This window comes from Geospiza fortis, unplaced genomic scaffold (genome assembly GCF_000277835.1).
Source record: "Geospiza fortis unplaced genomic scaffold, GeoFor_1.0 scaffold289, whole genome shotgun sequence".
Classification (NCBI taxonomy): domain Eukaryota; kingdom Metazoa; phylum Chordata; class Aves; order Passeriformes; family Thraupidae; genus Geospiza; species Geospiza fortis.
The window spans coordinates 358,368-373,130 of record NW_005054478.1 but is presented as its reverse complement, the minus strand read 5'-3'; the positions used below and the strand labels follow the sequence as shown (position 1 = coordinate 373,130).

Sequence of the window (14,763 nt, the reverse complement as noted above, 5' to 3'; positions counted from 1 at the left end):
AGTGCAGTATTTGGCAAGAGGAGACCAAGCACCACTGAGGCCCACGGGTGTTTTGGTGGTACAGTAGCAGGATATTGTCAATAATCCCCAAAATACTAACACAAAAAAACCCAGAGTTTCCTTTGTCTGATGGAAATTAACTCGAGGAGATCCACAATTTTCATGTTTGTGCATAAACACGAGAAATATTTAACAACATCAAGGAAACCTCTACTAAGCAAAAGGTAATTTAACCAAATCAAAACACACCCAGCCAAGAAATCACTTTAGAGGATTCAGTGATTAGGCTGGCCCCACCTTGTAGGGCTGTCTTAGAGTTGATTTACAGATCAAAAATTATTCCACACTTGCTGGCATTCATTTTGATTTTCTCTCTATAGATCTGATCAGCAGAATTTAATTTTTCATAAATCTTGCTAACTTTACTGTATTACACAGGGGAAAATACCATCCTGGCAGTTCTGAAACAGATCCTTTTAGACACCCTCTCCCCATGCCCCAACAGCCAAGGGTTTTCTCTGCCTTCCTTCCACAGCTGTCTCCAGTTAAACTACATGAATCAGCTTATTGGATAACGACCTAATTGCACATTAGCACAGAAACAAAACACTTAAACTGTCACTTTACATTTTCAAGACAACTAACTTATTTTTTAACATAGTCCTCAGCCAGTCAGATCTAAACCAACATAGTCAAGGGCATGGAAAATAGACAAGTTGTATATTTTAATTCCACCATTTACATTTTCCTTTTTTTTGTTAATCTGTTAAAACAACTGATGTCTGTTTAGCTTGATCAGTGAAAATTTCCTGCATTAAATTACTGTTGATGGCTGATAACAACACATGGGAACTCTATGTAAGGTTAAACCCTGAAAGAATTAAAAATGGCTTGAAGGATAAACTTTTTACAAGTAGGATAAATGAATTTTTCCTTAAATACATAAATATAGTGCTTCACAGGTAGCAAACAGAGGTTTTTTATTCCTTAAATGCCAAGTTATTTAATACAAAAGGAATATTCTGTCCCTGCTTCAGATGGGAAAATGGACTCAACCAAATCCTATGAGCATAATCCCTAATGTCAGCCCTGGCATGGGCTAGTGCCTCTTGGAGGAGCCTACTGTCAAAATTAGAGACAAGAGCAAAGGAAAACACATCCTTGGGAGAGCTCAGCCTGATCTCTCCCCTCTGCTCCCACATCTTGACTCTGGGAAGTGACAGCTCCATTTGGTGACAAAGCTTCTGCCAGTGACTGATCACCATGAGCAGAAGATGAACTCGGGGACTGCTGAGAATAGGCTGTAGGACTGATCACACACACTTTATTTCTAGTTGTTATTGTTATTATTATTATTAATTTATTTATTTTTTGTTATCATTAGGCAGTCTCATGAATTTCTGACGACACTCAGGTTTGCACTGATACCCAGTCCCTGCTTGAGGCCGTTCACCTGCCCAGGGCTGGAGCATCTCTTGGTTGAATTATTATTATTATTATTATTATTATTATTATTATTATTAGGCAGTCTCATAGATTTCTGCTGAGGACACTCAGGTTTGCACCCAGTCCCTGCTTGAGGCCGTTCATCTGCCCAGGGCTGGAGCATCTCCTGGTTTAACAGAACAGGGCCATGGATTTCTCGAAGAAATCCTGGGGAAAGGAAGGTGAATCAGCCTGGGGGGCTCCCCCTCACCAGCAGCTCCCCACAAAAGTCAATACAGCAGCATGGGAGGCAGTTTCACCTTCCAGGCATTTCAGTTTTTGATTGATGTCCCTGCTTGGCTGTCACTTCACTCAGGGAGGACTTTTGAGTCGTGGAGTCACTTTTAGGCAGCAGAACCGTCTTGGCACCATTACAAATTTCTGTGAGACCAATTCCACAAGGCAGCTGAGCTCTGATGGCTCCTCTGGGCCAGTGCTTCTGGTCACAGGGAGGTCTACCCCAAAACACAGATTTTCTTCCATGGAAAGGTGTAATTAACACCAAGAAAAAGCCCCGTGAGCGCTGCACCTATGCTCACATTCCTCTTCCAGCAAAGCACTCCCAACCCAATGTGGCCTAAGGCACAGAGAATCTGTAAACTGATCTTGGAGCTCACTCCAAGCTCTGGAGAGATGAGCTGGTGATGATCTGCTCCCCAGGAAAAGACCATCCTTAAACAGGAAACCTAACACGAGAAAAAGGGCCTTGTTAACTCTTTGGGCCCTGAGGCTTTTGAGAGTAAAACATATGGTCAGAATTAGCAGGCAAGGCAAGGCAGAGCAGCTCACCATGGCCACAGTGCCCCAGGAACAAGGTACCTTGACTACTACATTCATTTCTCATAATATGAACCACAAAAATTAGTACAAAGCAGTATTTTCTTGCAGTGCTCAATTATTTCAGAGATTTCTTATGAAAGAGGTCTGTCATGACAAATACAAATGGAGAGGTGAATTCTTTCGAAAAGGGATTCCTGGATTCCTGGCTAAATATGGTTTTCAGAAGCTTTTAGGGCTAAACGTGAAGCAGGTAAGAAGTTTTCTACTCTTTCATTAACTTAAATATTGGTTTTTCAAACAGATTCCATGTAATACTGTCAAAAATGCAAACTGGCTTCTGAATTTGAGTATCAGCACATTTTAAAAAGTAAATTATACAACAAAGTATCACACTTTTCCTTAAAAAGTATGAATTCTTGGAAAGTCCTCAAAAAAGTCTCCTTTGTTAGAGGCTACAGTCCAATCTCATCGTGGGCCAGTTCTTTTGTTCCTGGTTTGGAATCAAGGGCTGTATTTATTCATTCCTCAAGGTTGCTGCTCCATTGGCTTCAGATGCAACCCCTTGGATCTTCCCTTCCACGGGGGATTCAGATCCTGGGCCCTGCCCTTGGGCAAAACATATGTTCCACTGCAACCTGGATCCAACCAGAGAATAATTGTTTTATGTTTATTAATCACCTGCATGCAAATAGGTGCCAATAAAAACTCCAGGCAGATTCTCTGCCAGGCTCACATCATCCAAAAGCTCCACACCACAGTTTGGTGTCTGAACAATGAATCCCTCCAATGAAGAGGCATCGCTGCTTTGATATGCAGTGACAAAAATATCACATCAGCTCAGCCCCTCTGCAGTGATGAGCTTGAAATGAGACAAGAAACCTGCAAAAACATTCAACATCAGTGGGAAAATAAATTAGAGATGCTGCATTAAGCTAAACAAGTACATTAATGCAACACGAAGGGGTGAGATTTCAGTGGCGGAACGACAACGCTCCGACTCTGCTCGTGTTAAATGTGACCTGCCAAGAGGAAATCATCAGGCTGGGGATTGCTGAGTGTGGAAGTTTAAAAGGTTTTCAAGAGATAAAGTGAGTTTTAGCAAAATGGTTTAGAGTTCTGTGCCACTGGCCTTAAATAAAAGCCATTGCAGGCATTACAGCAAAATCAGCTGTAATTAAAGTCATTCTGGGAAGAATTAAACTACAAAGCCTGATGGGACTCCAGGGAAGAATGAGATTTAAGTAAGAGGCAGGGTGAGTTAAGGCACTGGAGCTGCAAATTTCTTCTGTGTCATTGAGCAAGTCTCAGTCTCATCCAGTTCTCATCCATTCCAGAAGACAGGAATACTTTAAGACTGACAACTTTTTTTTGGGAAGAAACGAACCTTCTCAAACAGACCAATGAGGTAAGACCAAAAAGCTTAAACAAATTAACAGTTAAGTCTGTCACTCACCTTTTCCATCTGACAACTTGTGCCACAACACACAACTATCACCCTGCACACTATCCTGTACACATCTACCCTACTTCCAAGATTCTTTTTCTGAGCTTATTCAAACATAAAAATAAGCACCCAGAGCAATTTTAATGCCAATTCAAATAGGGAAGGAGTCACACCAAAAACTGTTCTCAGAAAAATCACTTCTGGGCAGACCACAAGTATCAGCCACATGATAATTATCTGAGGCTGTTCCATGAATGGGGGTTTTATAGGGAAGCAGCATCTTGAGCCTAGATGGATCATCAGGGATTATTCTCAAGGAAACAAAGTTCTAGCTAGCTGAGAGTAATTCAAAGATTTATGAGGAGTGCTGCTGTTTAATTTCTCACTGAACTGCTTTCAGGTACTTCTAAATGTACAGACACATCAATTAAGAAATATCACACAATTGATATATTATTTTCTATTTAAAATGCTACTTAAATTCTATTTCATGTAGTTATGAACCCAATGTGCCAGCAGAATGCTCTTTCCCAGTAACAGAACCATTGCCAGGTGAGTTAAAAGTGCATTTCAAAATCCATTCTACTTGGAAACCTTTGTATCAATCTAATTCAAGTGAAAAAAAAAAACTCTATCAAAAGCAAATTGGGTATTTGAAAACCTGATTAATATTTTATATAGCAAAGAGTGGTAACATTTTTGAAAAAATAATGTAGATGCTGCATGTTCGGCATGGACCACTTGCCTGGGGTTTGATGAGCTTTAGTGATGAGAGGGATGACAGCACAATGTCATCTAGAAAACACAATTTTCCCACAAATAAGAAATTTGGAGAGCAGTAAAATCTCAGAAGAGGAAAGATAAATAACCTGAATGTGCCCCCATGAACTGTAAATCAAGTTTCACTTTCACTGTGGAACAATTTACTCAAATCCTCTCAGGAAGGATCAGTGGAATAAAAAGATAAAACTGGCTATATAAATGTCAGGCTTTATTCGAGCTCCCACTGCAGTACATTACTCGTGTACTTCAAATGAATAGAAAAAAAAATCCAAGAGAGAACAAAACAAGAAGATTGCTGAAGAAAGATTTGGGGGTTAGGACTCCACTTTGGCAAGGGGTATATTGTCCACTTCATGGATGCCCTCCTTGTCAATGAACCGGGCGTTGAAGGAGGTCAGGTTGAGGATGAAGCGTTTCTGGAGCTGTTCAGCAAAGACAAAAAGAAGAAATGAGATTCACTCAAAGCTTAAATAAAAGAGAGTATACTTTCAATTTCCATCCTGGTTCTAGTGACCTGAAATATTAGGAACTAGAGTGGGTTTTGTCACTGCTCAGGAGTGAATTAGTGGGAGTTTGTTGTAAGATGGTTCACATTAGACAAACCTTGGGTAGAGATGTAAAACAGCCAGGCCTGTTAACAAGGAAGACATTTAAGCAGGAAAACTAGAGTGGGCTAAAATTTTGGACACAAAGTGTACATGTCACAAAGATACTTCAAACAGGACCTCTTTGGAGCACTTCTTCTTGATTCAAATCTACATTCAAATCAATCTCTTAAAGACAAGGATAAAGACTATTTTCCTACAATAAAAGCCTTGGTGTCTGAAATGTCTGGAGTCTAATGTTGACACTAAAATTGCTCATGAACTTTAAGGTCAAGGCTTTACCTCAGGTATCACTTCACAAGCTGGAAAAGAATTAGTATATGCTTCTAAGAGTTCTTAAGTGTAATACAAGTGACAAGCATGCTGCAGTACATTCAGAAGAAACATAAGAGGAAAAAGTCTGGATCAATATTATGCTAAGCACGCAAAAAGCTCAAGTTTACGTTCTGGAGGATGTGAACCGTGCAAAGGCAACACAACTGCCTGTAAATCCTTTTCCTCAGTAGCTATTCCACATCTGGCCAGTGCCTTTATTACCCTTCTGGCAAAGGCAGCAAGAAATGCGACAAGAGGAACAGGAAAGTATCAGCGAATGAATGCAAACAAACATTCCTTTCTCAGGAGCATCAGGGCCTGAGTTCAGCAACTCACCTCCTCTAGACATTTTTTTAAGAGCTCCACAGCTTCCTCACGTGTGATACCTGAAAGGGAAAACATCCACAGATTGATTTCATTAGAGGCCATCTCTCTCCACAGAAACTTTTATTAAATTTAAACAACTTTTCAGCTGAGCACCAAAACCTCTCCTTCCCAGCTCACAGAAAACACTTTCCAGATGTCCCAAGGACGCCCTGCACCGCAGTGCTCACGCCCCAACAAGCCATTGAGAATCGATTTGTTACAGGGAATGGGAAGCATGACGGAATTCTGCCTCCCATGGCCAGGGCCTGGCTCAGAGAAGCCCAGCCACCTCCCTCTCCTGCAGTTTATTGCAGCTCTAAATCAGCTCCAGCTGCCCCAGCCGGCTGCGAGTCCAGGGCAGGAGGTGGAGATGGGTTTAGTGGATGTTCCTGCTGGGTATGAGCTCAATAAAAGACAAGGCACGTGTGGGATGCTCCTGCTATTCTCACACTTCAGGATAAAGTCCAGCACTCTATAGGGGTGACAAGCCATGACAATGAAGTTCATTATTTTCCTCTGTTCCACAAGGAATGGTGAAAATGGAACAATAGATTGTTGAGGGACATGACTAGAAAATAAACAGGATCGGTGGGTCTAAAACTTCTTTCTAGGCTTTGTTCCAGACCTGCATCCACTGCTCAGGCAAGTTAAAGGAAAATGATCAGTTTATAGTTACATTTCTTGAAGGAGGTAGATGAAAGGATTTCTAATCTCAGAGCAGAGATAATAACTTAAACTCAGCTTTGCACACAGGAGTCAAATAGTTTGTAGCTAAAGCCAAAGATGTCAGATTAGCAATATTCTGTGCTTTGCACATTTCCTTATCTGCACAGTGGGGATGGGGCCATGTATCTTTCTTGGCACTGGATTACGATGCCAAAACTAAAAGTTTAGACAGGTACAAACATGTGCAAGAGTTATGATGAGCAGCTGCCAAGTGCACAGAACTGTGAAATCAGTCTAAAACCTCTCTGTTGTCCACAGAAGGTGTGGCTGCCCCATCCCTGGAAGTGTCCATGGCCAGGTTGGCCATGACTTGGAGCACCCTGGGATAGTGGAAGGTATCATTGCCCATGGCAGGAGGTGAAATGAGATGAGCTTTAAGGTTCCTCCCAACCCAAACCATTCCATACTCTGTGATTCATCACCACCACTTCAGAGAGCTGGAGATGATCTTGCTAGGAACATCTTTTCATGTGAATGTTTTTAATTTATCATACACAAAGCCAATCCAAGATACGGAGCAATAGCATCTGGGACTGACCTCTGAATATTGACACTCTGGGAAAATGTACATGTCAGAGCCAACAGACAAGCAAGAAGATAGAGCTGTCAAACTGTTCTTTATTAAAAGCAGACTACCAGCTGCCAATGGTCCAGGAAAGACTAATCATATTTCAGAATAACTGAAATGTCCTTTACTCCCAGCCTGTTATGCTGCAAACAGGAAAAAAAATTAAGGACTTGACTAGTTTTCTGTTACCATGCTAGCAAAACCAAAGGCAACCTTTCGAGCTCCATTTATCTAACAGAAAGTCAAGTTCCAATCTGTTGCACCACAGCAATGCCACCTGAGTCAGCAAATGTCAGTCTCACTGGTTAATAAACTCAAGGCCTAATTGAAGCAGGAGAATTTTCCTGTCCAGTGGCTCCACTCACCTGGTTTGTAATAGCGGTCAAGGATGCTAAGGGTAAGGAATGCTCCATATCCATGTGCTGCAAAAGGAGCTTTAGCCAGAGCTGCCAGGTAATCCATGTAGTACAGGGCAGGGCCCTCGTGGTCATCATAGCCAGCCAGGAGAAGGTTCACATGGTAAGGGGTCTGCCAAGAGAAATGAGGTTTTTGTTAGAGCACTCACAGCAAATCTTTGAATCCTGATTCCCTGTGCACCAGCGAACAGCAGCAGAGCTGATTAGCCAATTCCTCACCATAAAATGCTACATCAATCCTGTCTGCAGCACATTCTCAAGCTAAAAGTGATCAGGTCCTCTGGTAACATGGACTGCACAAGCAAATAAAACCATAGAACTTATTCTCTTGAAAACCAGTGTGTTTGGGGTATTTTTACAGCTTTCACAACACACTCAGACTTTAAAAAACTTAACTGCAGTTTTCATGCCAGATTCTTCCACCTCAACATAAAAATGGTGGATTTTTACTGCTGACACGTGAGCACAACATGAACATTCTGCCGTTTGTAAGAACTCTTTGTTCATTTAACCTGCTCTGTGCTCTCTTCCCACTCCCCCTCCCAGAGAGCAGGGCCCGTCTCAGCACGTATGAAAGCTCTCACACACTGCAGTTACACACAGCGTCCTGTTCACTGGCAGTTTGCTTTTTATTGCATGTACCAAGTTTAATCTTTAGTATTTGGGCAGTTTACTCCATGTTCTGGGTTTAGTGTTCCACCATCATGAATAAATCAGACATCTCCCCTTCTCCTACATCTCCTTCCAAGATCTGTACTTCGTAAAACCATGAAACACACGTGCACTATATTATTTTTAAATGTAGGATGAGAGAAAATTAGGGCATTGTATGTATTTTTAAAAGGAGCTTTTATATACTTCCAGTATTTCCATATCTACACAATGTTTCTTATTAAATTAATTGTACTAACAGGATATCTCCAAACTGCTGGAAAACCTGGATCAACAAAGCAACAAAATAAGAAAAAACAATGATGATGCAACTACCAGATTAAAAAAGCAAACAAAATTTCACCCTAAAGCCAAAACATTAACTGCATCATAGAAAAAGTTCATTTTGATACTCAATACAGTAAATTTCCACACACACACAAAAAAAAATCACACTCCACTATATTTTTACTTTCAGACAGTATGAAAGAATAAAGCAGGCTACAGTTATATATAAAACATCACTTTAAATTGTGTGATTTAATCTTCAAAGCATCCAAGAATATTTGGAAAGAAGTTACCATGCAGCTGTATTGGTTTAATTAGGCTGTATTTCATCATTTATTTATTCTGAAACATCACACAAGTTGATATTTAAGAGCCATGACACAAGATCACTCAAATTATTGTGTGACTTGGAATTACCAACATTGGCATATGCGAGATACTCAACCATAAATAAATGGTGTTATACAGACTTAAACCCATCTGTAAACTGATTTTCAGTTAAGTTCTCCTGCTAATGGTCTCTGAGACTTCTTAAAACTCAAATGTAAATAATTATCCCCCATGCCTTATTAGTCTAGAAAGGCAGGATTTAAACATTAGCAAATATACATAATCTATTTACTACTTCCATGATTATAAATGAAATTTGCAGTGTAACACCTCAATGCTGGGACTGGAATTTCTTGTATATCCCAATCCTTTTGTCCATTCCTTCCTTGACTTTTGTAACTTGGTCCATGCCAACAATTCTCAACTCTTTACAAGGTTGGTATGGTTAAAGGGCCATCAAATGAGTGATGACTAACACTCCAGGACATTATTTTTACCCCAAACTTCCCTTCCTACAGAAGCACCGTTTCTCATCCCAAGTAGTTTTGCACTTGGTGCTGTTTGATTTAAAATAACGACAGCAATTAGGAGATGTGTGAAATTGTTCAGAATTTACAGCTGAAGAGCACAGTTGTGCCCAACAGCCCAAGCCCAGCTCGGTGGTGACACAGCCCTGTGACATCTGGTGGAAGCCAAAGTCACAGCGAGGGGGGAAAGGTGGGAGCAAGGAAAGCCTCCTGCCAAGTGTGGACATGGGGAGAGGAGCTGAAAGCTGCCTTTGGAATCCAGCCAGACCCTGTCACCTATAATTAAACAGCATCACAATCAGAGACTGAACTTCATCACCTTTGGAGGGCAGGGGGCTTTTTTTTCTACTTCCCTCCCCCCCCCCCCACAACCTCAGCAGTGAGATCAATGTACCAAACATTTTTGTATCAAACTTTTCCCCACCAAACATTTTATTTCTCAACTATTTTCCTACTCCTAACAGGAGGTGCTGGCATGTTTTACCTTTGAATTTTCATTTTTATGATCCACATGATTACATTAGTAGCCTCCAGGAATCCCTTATGCAGTTTCTAGCACCAGTGTTAATCCTTCTGGTATCCCACATATTATGACAAAAATGTAACAAAATTCACAGGAAAAAAACCAACTCTGATGTCAAGGCTTGTATTGTAGAATTCTAAATGCCACAAATAAACCATGAAGTGCTAAGTTAGAGAAAAAAGCTTCTGCCTGCAATGTGGAGATCAGTGTAGTGTGACAGCAGTGTCAGAGAGTGCTGCGTGCCCCGGGGCGTTGCCATCTGCACCAGAGCAGCGTTTTTGTCTCTGGTAAATAAACACATCTGCCTCTGCCAGTGTCCTCCCCACGCTGCTGCCTTCTGGAGAAGGTGAGCTGGAAGACAGGCGTGGGCTCAGCAAGGAGTGGAGCCACAGGGAGGATCAGCCCCCAAGGGATGTGGCACAGAGGAAGACAAAGGTTCCACATCAGTGCTGCCTCCTGATGGGCAGGTTTACCAAAAAGCCTGTTAAAGGTACTTTAAATCATATGTAAGAAATAGCTGTCTCTGCTGAAAGGGTACAGGACACTCAGACTCATCTGTGCAGGTCATGGCCCTGAGATGAGCCAGCAGCACCAGGGCCAGGCCCCAACAGCATTACTGCTTCACATCAGCCTTGAGAATTGCACAGGAATGCACAGAACACACCCAGACCTTCCAAATCACACCTCAACACAAGCTAAAGCAAACAGCATCAGTGCCAACCATCACCTGCCAGCCATGCAGCTGGATCAAGCCCTTTAAACCAGAAGAGCAGTGTGGAATCACAAAATATCCTGAGCTGGAAGGGATTTCTACCTGCAGCTGTGATCTGTGTCAGAAAGGAGAACAATAATCTCTGGCTGTTCCTGTGCATGAGTTCTGGAAGAACTCTCACTCCACATGGGTAGTTCTCAACAATACAGCTCTGAGGTTAATACTGGCCTTTATTTGCTACTGTAAAACCTGATTTCAGGCCTGAGCAGTGCACTGTTAGAACAGCAACACAGTTCAACCCACACTCTATCCTTGACAGAGCTGAACAACTTCATTCTCAACATCCTCTTTCTTCCTGTTTTCTTTCATGTAGCACATTACATTCTTCTCAATGAAATGCTTCCTAACCTTAGATCATTAAAGGTTTGTTTGCCCGCTCACAGCAGCTTTTCATACTTTGAAAAAAATCACCCTGGGAAACATCACTAATTGCAGTTCAGTAACTTGAAAACACAACCCCAACTTGGATGTGGTATTTACCAAAAAGCCTCATGTTGCTGTTTACAAAAGGCACTTGTTTTCCTAAGCACATCAAACAGCTTTGCTCTAAGAAATCATTTTCCAAGAAGATTAAACGGATTTGGAGCATTTGCATGAAAACCCACAACCTTATCTCGATGTTCAAGAAGTTTAATTCACTTCACATCTGCAGTGTGTGACAAAGTGTTTACTGGGCCCAAGGCTGGAATTTTAAGCCTATGGCTGTATCAGTTATTGATAAGTGATGTGATAAGTTTTTAAAATAAGCAAATCAAGTTCTATTTTACTAAGACATTATTTCAGTAATGCGAACTCACAGAATATCAGAATCAGTGATGTTGGAGAAGATCTCCAAGATCATCAAGTCCAACCTGTGACCCATCAACCCCTTGTTACCCAGACCAGAGCACTGAATGCAACATCCAGTTGTTCCTTGACTCCACTACATCCCTGAGCAGCCAGTTCCAAATTCATCACTATAGACAGCAGCTCCCACCTTTTTCAGACTCCATTATTTGAGGATGGAAATGTTCTCTGGAAGCCTGTGCCAAAATCTCCCAGCTTTACTCACCCGGCTCCGGAGATAGTCCGCAAGGTTTCGCCGGGTGAAGTTTGCAGCTGCAGTGGGAGACAATTCATAACCTGGAGAAGAAAGTGACAAATATTTATTTGGTAACGGCCCAAATCATTCATGTTTTACCTCCCACCTTCCCATGCCTCCTTTGAAATAACAAAATGTAGTGCCTTTTGTCTACTTCTGGTTTATTCTGAAAGCTACAAGCATGAACAGGGCCCTCAGACTCTGGGTATTTCATATCTCTATGGACCATAGAAATACATGGCCTCAAAAAATTAAAGTATTAAGGACATGTAGCTTGACTCTTGTCCAATATATCAGAAGAACTGGTGACAGTTAGCATGCAATGGACATATTAAGAGAATAATAAGTCTGTCAGTAAAATATTTGTGTAATTTATATAGCAAAGAAGTTTGCTCCGACTTGGATAAACCATTTAACTTATACTGTACAACCCAGACTCTATTTCTGCATCCTGCCTGAATTATCACCTTTGCTGGACACTAAAAATGCAGGAATCTTCACAGAGAGTTTGAGAACAACACTTTCCACCAACATTCTCTTGGAAACCACTCTTAGCTCTGCTCCAGCCCCCAGGGCCTGTCCTGCTTCACTCACCATTCCTCATTTTGTAGAGCTGAACATTTTTCTGGATGTATTCTGCAAACTGCACCGTGTCTCCAGGCTCCCCCACACACAGCAGTAAGATCTTTTCACTCATCTTAAACATTTTGTCATGGTCTAGGCAAAGAAAAATAGCATTGAGTGCCATAGTCACGAGGAAGAATAAATTATTTTGGCAATATCCTGACACATCAGGACTTTACAGAAGCAAGAGATTTGGGTAAATGCATCATGACCTGGAGCACCAGTAAAAAGCCTTTCTGAGCACAGACTGACATTTGGTGTCTCACAGCTGGTGACACAGAACACAAGAGTTGTTGAAGAGAAACAAAGCCCTCCAGGAGGGAGGCATTCCAGAAATATATAGTATTTCCTACCTTAGAAGCAAGGTAGGAAAGAATAAAGCTTTACACAGAATATTGTGTTCAAAGCATAAGGTTTTGCTTCCTGGGATCAGGAGTAAGAATTTTGCTCAGTGACTATTCAACTTTATTCAAATATTCTGCAACAGAAGCAAAAAAATTAATATAAAGCTAAAATATCAACACACTGAGCAAAAGCAATCTTAGGAAATCCAGAAACAAATTCCACCTCAAATGATGCCCTTTTACTTATATCCAGCAATCCCAAAAAACCAGGAAGTTTACATGAATGAAGCTTTTCCAGAAACATTTCTTTTGCTTGTCATTTTTTGAGGAAAAAACCAAACCAAACAACCAAAGAGAATGAAAATTAAAGTAATGATTATAAGTCATAACAAAACCTAGTTATAAGCAGGAAATTAAGGAACAGTAATCCATATTTTTAGACATAAGTGCAGCATAAAACAGTTTTAAGTTAAGGGGATCCAAGCTGCTGCAATGACAATGCTGAAGACAATGCTGTGCTCACAGAGTCTCCTCTCACCAGAGCAGGTATCTGGCACTTGGATATCCCAGACAGACACTGTGGAGCTGTTGGAGTGAAGGGAAAATCCCTTCTCTCCACTGAGGGCTTGCACAAACACCAAGCCTCCACCTCTGAGCTTCCCCTCCAGCTCATTAAATGGTGCTGAACAATCTCTGCTGCAAGGCAGGCACCGAGTGTCACAATCCTCTAAAATGATGTCAAAACTCATCACAGCACTGGAGCTGCTGTCTGGAGCTCAGGGAAAGCCACTGCCACTGCCCAGCCCTGCAATCCCAGACTGGTTTGGGGTGGAAAGGAGCTCAAAGCCCACCCCTGCTGTGGGCAGGGACACCTTCCACCGTCCCAGGCTGCTCCAAGCCCTGTCCAGCCTGGCCTTGGGCACTTCCAGGGATCCAGGGGCAGCCACAGCTTCCCAGGGCAGCCTGTGCCAGGGCCTGCCCACCCTCCCAGGGAACAATTCCTTCCCAATATCCCATCCATCCCTGCCCTCTGGCAGAAGGAAACCATTCCCTCTGTCCTGTCATTCCAGGCCCTTGTAAATCGTCTCTCTTCATCTTTCCTGCAGGCTCCCTTCAGGTACTGGAAGGGGCAATTAGGTCACCTCCAAACTTCTCCAGGCTGAAATTAATTTACAAATAAATAGTCTAAATATAGATCTGAAATGTATGGGTTTCCCCTCACCCCACCCCAGCAAAACCAACAAAATCCTATGTTCAAAGTAGATATTTCTTACAGCTTGTGAACAAACCTATTTGGAAGCAACATTAACTTAGAAAACATTATTTAAAGTGATTAAATTTTTATTTTGTATGTACCACCAGCTTTGACAACCTCTAACACTGTTCCAATTGGCTATCACAGACTCGAAGTGAAACATTTGATGTAAACACAGTGCTATAACATTTTTATATAGATTTACTTCTATTCATTTGTACAAATCTAGCAATTTTCTATTCTACAACTTTTTTTTTTTTTAAAGAGCTACTAGAGCACAGTCTTTAGAATAGAACAAGCTTCAGTCCAGTAGGAAAAAAAAATTATTTTAGACTTGGTGACGCCCTAGATGTTTCACCATACAAAGAAACCAAAGCCATATTTCAGTCTTGCTCCTGCTCCCTGTACTGTGAATTTCACAGATACTTTTAGTCCCCATAATCCCTCTTCTCGCATTAATTACGTTTTACCAGTGAATTATGCACAAGTGAGCACACCGTTATCCCTGTGCGGCTTTTTAACACTTTTACACTGCTGTGCAGAGCGAGGTTTGGGATCACAAGCCAACGCTCACCTGAACAGGTAAATTAAGCTGACAACCCAACACAGAGCGGTCACACTTGGTCACGACTGGGGACTTTACCCGGAGCAAGCAGTGACTTAAGCCCAACTTTGGCTCCGCGCTCCAGAGGCCGCCAGGCACTTCCTACAGCGACTACACCTCCCTGAAGGGCCGGCAGAGCTCAAACCGACCCCTCCTACAGCCACTACACCTCCCTGAAGGGCCCGGCACCGCTCAAACCCAAATACCTCCCCGGGAACAGCCTCCCCTCAGCCCGAGCGCCGGGCCCGCCGCACCCAACCGCGCACACCCCCGGGC

The 14,763-nt window shown here is 42.0% G+C and overlaps 1 protein-coding gene across 1 annotated transcript; it reads right to left on the bottom strand.

Moving 5' to 3' along the window:
• Positions 1 to 4,679: 4,679 nt before the first annotated feature.
• Positions 4,680 to 12,408, bottom strand: PSMB2 (proteasome 20S subunit beta 2). Its single transcript, XM_005428320.1, has 5 exons — positions 12,255 to 12,408; positions 11,631 to 11,701; positions 7,438 to 7,600; positions 5,749 to 5,798; positions 4,680 to 4,914 (listed from the first exon to the last, which is right to left on the bottom strand). The coding sequence occupies exons 1-5, from the start codon at positions 12,406 to 12,408 to the stop codon at positions 4,807 to 4,809; spliced, it is 546 nt and encodes a 181-aa protein (XP_005428377.1). The 3' UTR covers positions 4,680 to 4,806.
• Between the last annotated feature and the right edge of the window lie 2,355 nt (positions 12,409 to 14,763).

Bases quoted from the DNA above. Each gene is read 5' to 3' on its own strand.
- PSMB2 (XM_005428320.1), bottom strand. From the start codon at position 12,408: ATGGCACTCAATGCTATTTTTCTTTGCCTAGACCATGACAAAATGTTT. The intron at 5,799-7,437 runs GTGAGTGGAGCC...TTTCCCTTTCAG, and splicing joins TGACCGCTATTACAAACCAG to GTATCACACGTGAGGAAGCT. The intron at 4,915-5,748 runs GTGAGTTGCTGA...TTTGCTGAACAG, and splicing joins TAAAAAAATGTCTAGAGGAG to CTCCAGAAACGCTTCATCCT.